This window comes from Mandrillus leucophaeus, unplaced genomic scaffold, assembly GCF_000951045.1.
Source record: "Mandrillus leucophaeus isolate KB7577 unplaced genomic scaffold, Mleu.le_1.0 Scaffold247, whole genome shotgun sequence".
NCBI classification, from domain to species: domain Eukaryota; kingdom Metazoa; phylum Chordata; class Mammalia; order Primates; family Cercopithecidae; genus Mandrillus; species Mandrillus leucophaeus.
Window position 1 is genome coordinate 953187 of NW_012102554.1, and position 9790 is coordinate 962976.

The window sequence follows — 9790 nt, forward strand, 5'->3', positions numbered from 1 at the left end:
CAGACCCCTTCCTCCAGTGCTCAGCCCCAGCGGCCCCAGAGAATTGAAGAGTCCAAGCAATGTTGGAGAATAACTTGTGCTGTTGTAAAACAAAAGTATGAAATGTCTTGTGATGTGGCTTGCTCTGTTTTGATGTAGAGAAGGTCTTTCAACTTGTCCCCCATTTGCCAAAAATAAAGGATATATAGAGCAACTGTGATTCCAGACTTTTCGGTACTCTGCCATTGATTTCAGTTATTTTATTGTGTTGCTGGACCCCTTCTTCCCTGTCCCCCCATCAAAGTAATTTACTGGATGTTCCAATATTAACCCCAAAACAGAGAGCTTCTCATATCTGTAAATGGTGCAAAAAAAATTATCTCTCAGTCCCTGGAAAATAATCGTCTTTATATGGGATAAAACTTGCAAATGGGAACTTGAAAAATAATCCTGTGCCCCTTGGGTGTGGTAGTTTGTTGGTAATCACACTACTTTGTGTGGCCATCACACAAAGTAAGAAGAATGGATCTTAGGGTTTGATTTTTTGTTCTTGGCAGTATTTTTAAATTTTTTTAAGTTTACATTTTTTTTTTTTTTTTAACCAAACCTGCCTCAAAAGATACATGTTTTCTATTTTTATTTTTTTGTGGAGATGAGGGTCTCAGCATGTTGCCCAGGCTGGTCTCAAACTCCTGGCCTCAAGCAATCCTCCTGCCTCGGCCTCTTGAAGTGTTGGGATTACAGGCATGAGCCGCCGTGCCTGGCCCTCTTGGCAATATTCTTTAAAGCTGTGACTGTTGCTACTGCTGTTGCCGCTTTGGTTTAGGACTCATTTGCTTTTTCCTCCTATTTGTGTTAGGTATCAGCAGTTGGAGGAGGCATCAGCCAGCCTCCGTGAGCGGATCAGACACCTAGATGACATGGTGCATTGCCAGCAGAAGAAAGTCAAGCAGATGGTTGAGGAGGTAAGCATCTGTAAAAGGTCACAGGCCTGGGATTGCTTCCTGTGGTGGGGAAGCATCCCCAGAACAAGTCTGCCTTGCCGTTCCGTTTCCTGTGGCTCACAAGCTGAGGTGCTCGGGCCACTGCCATCTAGGCCAGGAGTGGGATTTCCCCACATGTCCCCCATGGACTGGTGATGATGCCCCTAAAAGAGGGGTCTCCTCAGGTCAAAAGGTTACAGTTAAGAAAGCTGGAAATTGCAGTTCCTAAACTCACCCACTGTCAAAGGACAGTGATAGCCTGCGTGAGTACCCACAGCTCAGGGGACCCAAGGGGGTGATGGGAAGGGTCAGTTTAGCCCAGGTCCCTGCACTGCCTCCATAGCCATCCATCTCTCTCTCTCGGCTGCCATTCTTGTCCTTTATTCTTTTCTGGGTGTGTCTTTCATTCCCTTTCCTTGTCTGTTTCTCTCCTTTTTCTCCCTCTTTCCTCATTCTCTTCTCCCACTCCTGTTTCTTCTTCCTTTTCCTTTACCACCATCCTTTCTCTCCTGTCTCTGTAACAGGAAACCGAGCTATACATTTACTGTATGGACATAGTTTACTATTCTCTTTTTTCTAAATAGAAAAAAATGGGTAAGTTGAACATTTGTATTTCTCTAAGAGGAACAATTTTTTTTTTAACTTGTGTCAATGTAATCTGCCTCTCTCGTGGTGATGTTCCAAAGAAGAAAGTCCGTGCTGTGTAAAGCTAATCACATATTATTGTAGTTTTCTTCTTGCTCAACTGAAAAATCCGATGGAAAAATCTGATAGAAAAAGAGCAGTTAGTACTAATAGGGTTATAAGAATTCCCTTGAGTCTAATTTTCTAACTTGCAAAGAAAAGTTCAATTTAATTAAATATTTGGCTGGCAGTAGAAAAATGAAAAAACATTTTCCTTATATTAAGCACTACTTTAAAAAGTTATGTTTTATTAATGAATTATTAAAATTAAAAGCATATCTACTTCTAATAAATCATGTACATGACAGATAAATGGAAGATTAAAAATATATCTATTTTATTAATCTCTAATATATTGGAGATATTAATGTTGTGGGGTTAAGTTCAGAGAATCATGAGAATGGGAAGGGACATCTTTTTTTATTGTGTGTAGGACAGACATACACATTAGATAAAAGTTTGTCCGTAAATGAGAAGTGCAGTTATACTGTGTTGAATCATGTACATCTTATATTGGTTCACACACAAGTTTCTGGGGAGCAGTGGAATAGCAGAGGAAGCCATGCACGCACCTTTGCAATCATTTTGTGCATCCAGGCAGGAGCACTGCCCATGACAGTAAGGGGGAGGGAGATCCTGCCCTATCGTCAACATTAGGTAGATGTCAGAAGTGTGTTTTCCAAGGAAAAACATCACTTTGCCACAACTAGCATCTCAGTGAGCCTTGGCTGTTGGCGCATAGGTTTTCTGCTTTCGAATTTCACACCCACGAAGCCTGGGACAAGAGCATCCCTTATTTTCCCCCATGTGAGTCTCTAACTGTGGGTACTACATTTCTCCCACCTCACCACAGGGGGGTGTCTGTGTCGTTCTTGTATCTAATCATTAGCGAACTATTGAATAAAACCTTATACTGGTTGGCTTCTGATTCATTTAAACCCTTACCTGTAAGAGGTTAAGGCTGTACTGAATCAGAGGCACCTGTTTTCTTAAAAGACACTTTCAAAGAAGTTTAGAATTCTCCATTTCCTAACCTACTTCCAGAATATAACAAACATACCAATTTGAAGGGAGTGAAGGAGGACACACACACATAGAGATGTACATACACATACCAATGTGTGTGTGTATAGGGATGCATATAAAGATCACTGTCCATGCTTTGCTTTTTTCTACCTGTGATTTCATATCTTCCAGATAAGCTTCTGTAAGCTTTGATGTGGTCTGTGGTCTGGAAGGCCCAGTCATTGGAATGAAATCACCAGCTAAAATTTAGGATGCCATCAGAGTTAGCAACCCCTAAGGGCTGTTTAGCCACCACCACCAACATGAACAAAAAAAGAGAGAGACACTTTTTATTCCTAATAATTTTTACTGCCTGATTTAGAAAGTTTGTGTTTGCCCAGCATACGACATTAACTTATATAAGAAAAGGATAGCTTAAAAAATCTCAATTGCTATAGCCGTTTATGTGAATACATTTTTTAAAAAGTTAGAAACATGGTCAAGGGGGATGGACAGATGAGCACATTTAGAAGAGCAAGCCCAGGTTGGAAAAGAGTTGAGAACCTGAGTAATTCAGGGAACTGGGGAAGACATGCCCAAGGTGGGATGAGAGCTGAATTCACATCTTAGAAAACATAAGGGAATATGTTCTTGTTTTGTATTGTGAAAGAAGGCCAGGCCAGAACCACTGGGTGACGCTTTCAAAGAGGCAAAATGCAGCTCTTCATTCAAAGCAAAGAAAATATTTCTAGTCCTGGCTGCACTGGTAAGGCATTTAGCCCTTTATCATGAATATATTCCTTACAAAGTAAGAAGCTGATTTAGAAGTTCTCTAGTGTTCTTCCACAAATTCTGTGTTCTATATAACCTTAAAGACTGTGTGGAGGAAGTCTGGTAACTTCAGTTAAGTGTTCATCATACAAAGAATTCTCTACTGTTTACTATGCTGTGCCTGTTTTTATGAGCTCAGCCTTATCATTATGTTGCATAATGAGCAAAATCAGCAAAGTTGTAACTAAATCACTTCCGCTCACTTGGAGCAAATTTTGAAAAATCCAGACTACTGAATTGGTCACTTGTGAAATTAATCTTGAAATCTGACTCTAGAAGAGAACTATGTTTTCATCGGTGAACTCTGGCTCCCCAGGCATATAGGTAGCCTTTAAGTGTAGTGGATGTTAGTGACCCTTCTTCTTACCTCACATGGGTCTGGAAGCTCGTCTTCATCATAGCCTCACTTTCCCCATGCATGGGAGTCTTGCCTTCACCCGTTGTTGGTATCATTTTCACCATAATGTCCATGAGGAAACTTAGTTTTTTTAGATGATGGGTTTCTTTTGTTTAGCTCAAAATGTCCAGGTGTTACTACTGAGATCCTTGGGAATCCTTAAATGTTAAGCAACATGTTTCTTCTCACCTCAGTGGAGTATCTTTGTATCATAGTAATAATAAATAATAAGATAACAAATAATAAAAAGTAGCTGGCCCAGGTTTTGTCATCTTTAGCTCAATAATGACTTGATTTCTATGATGGGAGACAGTAGGACTCGTACTATGTAGGAAGGGCTCATGGTGGGGGTGAGCCCTTTTGAAATGAAGGATTAGTACATATCTTACAGGGTCAAGTTCATTGAGAAAAGACAACGCAAAGCATCTTCTGTAAAATGTGGGGCCAAGTACCTCTTACTAGGCTAGGTCTTTCTACTGAATTAAGTCTCCTTCTGTCATGGATGTCAGGGGGTTGGGGATCTCTCCGATTACTAGTTCTTCCAGCTGATTCTGACTTTGATAAAAATGAAAAAACAAAGCCAAAAAAGCCCCACGTGTGCCTCTTATAGTCAGAAAATACGGAGAAATGCCGAGGGATTGGAATGAAAAAGCCCTCAAGGGGAAATTAATTCAGTCACCCATTCAGCAGATACCCACTAGCCCCCGCTTCGTGCTGGGGCTGGGTACACAGTGGGGAGTCATGCAGGCATGGGCCCTGCTGGCACGGATCTTACCCACTGGTATCACCCGAGTTCCAGGGTAGTCTTGCCTTTGGGCTTTATAATCCTGTTGAAAAGCCTTGTTGGGATTGGTCTTTGGTCTCGAATCTAGCTGCATTCTTTAGATTGCCAGGAAAGGCACCGGGAGAGCTGAGAGGAGTAAAAAGTGAGAGAGCATCCTGAGGCCCCCACAATGCCCCTCTGCTCACACAACTTTGAGTGTGACTTCTTCAGTCCACAGAGTCATTCACACCCTCTTTACCTGCTGTCACCATGGTTCACCTGCTGCCAACCAAAGCAACTCTCCTGCCAAGGGGAAAGTGATCTGTAGGAAAAAAGAAATTATTTGCCTTCCAAGAGGGTGGGTTTACATTTTTGCCAATGGGCAGGGATATTATTCAGCTGAATGAACAGTAATTTCTTAAGAGATTTTGTTTTTAGCTATTTCCCAGTACAGCCATTAGGCATCCTTTCATTTTATCATGTCTTTCTTTTGATTTCCCATTGCCACTTGTGATATAGGAAATGTTTCTTCCAACAGGGTCTGAAGGGAGTTTCTTTTCATTTGCAGAGGAGGCATTTTCTTTAGACTTCTTTTGCTGAAAGCAATCGCACTCTACCCCACTTTGCTATAATTGAGATGTTTAATAAGTGCAAAGGTGCAAGGAATTGATTTTCTCAGTGCTTCTCCACCCAAGCTGCACACTGGAATCACCTGGGGAGCTTTAAGACATGCCTGAACCTGGCAGATGGGATGGAGGCAGACTGAGCACTGGGTTTTGTTTCCTTTTAAAAACTCTACACGTGATTCTAATATGTAGCCAGGATTGAGAATTGCTGTCCTGGATTCTCAGAGCAGTGGCCTGGCTCTCCTTGCTGGGTTTCATGTTCGTGCATTTGGCCAGCATCCCTCAGAAGCTCCTATGCCTGAGGTGGGAAGCTGCTGGTGAACTCAGCATAGGAAGGGCTCAACAGAAAGCAAGCCTGGGAGACAGTCACCAGGGACCAGGAGCACAGAAGTGAGAAAGCTGGTCCAAGTCTGTGACTCTCTGGGCACTGTCAGGGGACCTTCACTTATTGCCATCCCCTGGTCCTGGGAGGATTCTGTGACAGCTCACTCTTTTTTTATTTTTAATTTTGTTTTAGAGACAAAGTCTTGCCTTATTGCTCAGGCTGGAGTGCAGTGGTGCAGTCATACCTTTCTGCAGCCTCCAACACCTGGGCTCAAGTGATCCTCCCCACTCAACCTCCCAAGTAGGCGGGACTATAGGCACGTGCACCCACGCCCAGCTAATTTTTGTATTATTATTATTTTTCATATAGAGACAGGGTTTTGCTATGTTGTTCAGCTGGTCTTCCAACTCCCCGTGTCTGGCAATCTTTCTATCTTGGCTTCTCAAAGTGTTGGGATTACAGGCGTGAGCCACTACACCTGGCCTGATAGCCTAATCTTAATAGCTGTACTGGCCTGGTGGTATCCAGATAATACAAACTTCCCAAAGGCTATTTAGACCCATCTAGAGAGATGTTTCTAAGGTGGGATGAGGTACACCTGTTAAACAGATAATAGAAACTTAAAGGGACAGAATCCAATCCACCTAAGTCCTTCAAAGCTGGACTACCACGAACAGAGACTAAGAGTGATTCTCATGGATCCTGTTCCAACTGTGCATGTATGCACATGTCTGCCTCGCCCTGGTTTAAATTATTCACTTCTGTCTATACAGAAGACATTACACTTGGCCACATGGTATCCCTTTAGAAAGAGAAGAAAAAAAATCTTGGTAAAATAATTATATTAACAATTACCACTTCTCAAGTTTAAGGCAAAGCAGAATATTATTGTGTTCCTAAGGAATGATTTCGAAAGTATTTAATGGTCATCTCTTAGATTTTTTTAAAGAGTGATGCTATAGTCATAATGCAGCAGTTCCTTGGGGGAAACAAACTGGATCAGGGAGAATAGATGAGTAATTCAGAGAGTTGAGGCTTTGAGTATCTGGCTGTCTAGCCAGTTGGCCAAACAAGGCTTTACGTTACTAGTTCCTAAATCCACATGCACCTGCAGTTAGAGACCTTTATGTGTATATAACGAAAGATGGCCTAGAAAAATAGCAACGAGCATGGACTTTAGCATCAGACAAACCTGATTTATTTATAACTAATAAAGTTATTAGTTTCCTTGTCTATAAAATAGGGTTAATAATAGTATCTACCCAATTTTTTGTAAGAGTTCAATGAGATGACATGTATAAAATGCACAGCATGTTAATTGGATTGTAAGAAATAATAAATATTAGTGGTTGTTATTATTACCACCAGTAAATGGGTTCCTGCTGTGTATACCTAAAGTTAAGTGAGTTAAAAGCAAAAGTAGCTATGTTGATTTCCTGACCAATGCACAGGGCTGCCTTTCATCTTTCCCTTTGGGAGTTTTGTTGGCCACATTCAGTCTTTGGGTATATTTCTCTCTGCTCTTTTGTGCTCTGTGCTGTTTTCTAGCTTAGCCGTCAGTCTCTTGACAAGAATATTTATACAAAAAGCAATTTTTAAAATGTAAATTTTCTTCATCGCAAATATCTTCCATTTTTACATGGTTCAGTCATTTGCTGGCACACAATTTAATTTAAAACTGTTGTGTGGCGTGCTGAAATGTGCCACACACGAAAGCACACTTTTGCTAAATGCCCTGTGTTTAGAGAATTTCAAGTACTTCTCATAATTTGTAATTAGCCAGATGGGGGTAGGGGAAAGGAGCCATAGCACTGAGCCCACAAACCTAATCCACTCAATTGAACTGTCTCCAGATCATGTCGCACGAACTCTTCTCCAGATTTAGTCTCCGGCTCTTTGGAAGATGATAAATTGGTACCCTGCTCTGGGTTGGAAGCGATTCCTTTATTGTTCATGATTAGAAGAACACTTGTACACTCTCTGCTGGGAAGAGGTGGTATTTGTCTATGATGAGCCAATGAACAAAACAGGAAGGACGTATTATTGAAAGGAAAATTTGACCATGTGGGGCTCTTGTTTGTGAAAACACCCACATACTGTCACCCTGACTTGTACAGCCTCAAGCTGCAGAGTCAAGAGAACTCACAGATCCACAGAATATTTTTAGGAACTTGAGTAGACATCGAAGAAGGAACTGCAATGGAAAAGACTACTGTAAAACCTTTCAGAAAGTTCCAGGTGGAGGCTTGGAAGATGAATCCTTACGGAAAAGCTGCCAAAGACATCTGCTAAGGAGATGGGAAGAGAGCTTGAAGAATGTTAGTGTTCTGGGAAGGAAGTGCTCCCACCAGATCACCCCCCAGAAAGTACAGAAGCATCCAGGTGTCCATGTGGTTTGGTTCTATTTGTATATAGGAGGTGGCCCTGAAGGTGTCCTTTCTGAATGGATATCAATACTCATCTTAGGACTCTTCTAAGAGGAGTTTAGCTTGCTTCTATCACCATCAGCATTTTGCCTGAATTGGTGCAACCAGCTTCACGAAAATGAGTGTATCTGATAAAGAGAAATCTATTTGACTGAAATATGTTGAACTGAAACATCCTTCATGTATGCTTTATTTTTACAGAGGTCTTTCTTGAGATTGCTGCAGGCATTGGTGTTTTATCAGAACATGACCGTTTTGCTGAGAACTAGCAGTAGTAGCTGCAGTCATAGCAATGGGTGGCATGAGTCTACATAAGCTGGGAGACTGGGCTCGTGGAGTGAGTGCGTTCAGAGGCCCAGTGTCCCTCAGATGTTGGCTAGTTCTCCACTCTACCACTCCTTCATGGCAAAGCAGGCACAAAGATGCTTTCTTGCTAATATTTGCCTTTGCTTTCATTTAGATGCTTCTGCCCAGCGTAAGCAAGGAGGGAGGGGATGGGAAAGAAGCAGATGAACACTTCTCCACATTAGTAATTAACTGTTAATATTGTTCACCTGTGCACGGTGCTGTGTTTAGCCACAGATCCCCAGATACGATGCTGGGTATTCAGACTTCCACTAGAGAGACAGAGGCAGATTTGAGAATCTCGTCTGGATGTTAGCTTAGTGTTGTTACCTACACTGCTTTTGGGGGATACCTTTATTGCTGTAATGTGTTTCTAAGTCACTGGCATTGGTTCTAGCAGCATTGATTCATTACCAAGTTTTTAAAAAGGAAATAATTAAGAAAATGCAATGACCTTTAGAGAAAATGGGTCACCCATGTGAGTCCCGCTTTCAGGGTGGTGTGCTTTCTTCTGCTTTTAGAGTTTCTTTTCTCTTTTGGGCTATGAACAGTACCTGGAGGCCAGGCAGGCCTTATTCTGGAGCAGATAGTGAGTGAGGTTCCTGAAGTACTGCATAGCCTGAGAGTGCCTCCTAAGTGGACGCCCTCCACGCCTCCTGCACTTGGTCCTGGCACTGGGTCCTAGGCTCATTGTTGATCTTCTTAGATCTGGGTTCCTTGCATCGCAGGACCTACCTCAACCTGCTCTTGTCTGCCTTTGCTGTGTGACCCTCAATTCACCTCTTTCCTGCCTGTACTGTGATATGGGTGAGCTTGACTTACTGCTTGTCAAACCTGAGTCATATGCTCAAATCCTGCCCTGCCACCGCTTTCCTCCCTTAACTGGATCCTTAGCCTTGGACTCCAAGGCTGCAGCTCTGTCTCATGGCCACTCACACCCCACCCAAAGGAGGTGCTACTCAAAAGTTTGAGGCAGGAATGATTTATCGTAAATGACAATGTTATAGTTTGTAATTCTAGTGTTGAACATGGTATTATTCACTTATTTATTTTAAAATCTTAGGCACTTTATCTAAAATGTCAATTTTTAGAAGCTATCAGAGCACAATTGTGGCAGCCTTTTTTCTGTATGTATTGTATGTATTAAAAAAACAGGTTTACTTTATGACAGGTGTTGGTTACTGTATTCACAGTATAAATTGTCTTTTCAAGGGAAAAGATATTTTCTTTGGAAATGTTGTTGAACCTATGTTCTCTTTATTGAAATTGTTCTAATTGACCTTGAACTGTTTCTCAGACACCTGGTGCCCAGTTTCTGGCCATAGACACTGTGTGAGGCTAAGTAATTCATGTTTCAGGTCACTACCAGTCACGAATGCTTCTCTCATTCCAAGGCTATGCATATGGATGTCACACTCCCATGTCA

At 41.8% G+C, this 9790-nt stretch overlaps 1 protein-coding gene across 1 annotated transcript in view; it reads left to right on the forward strand.

The window, feature by feature from the left end:
* Positions 1-9790, forward strand: part of MYZAP (myocardial zonula adherens protein) — a 109312-nt gene that overhangs the window by 55708 nt on the left and 43814 nt on the right. The window contains exon 9 of the mRNA XM_011983205.1: positions 839-944. Coding sequence (XP_011838595.1) covers positions 839-944 — 106 coding nt within the window. The remainder of the gene's footprint in view (positions 1-838; positions 945-9790) is intronic.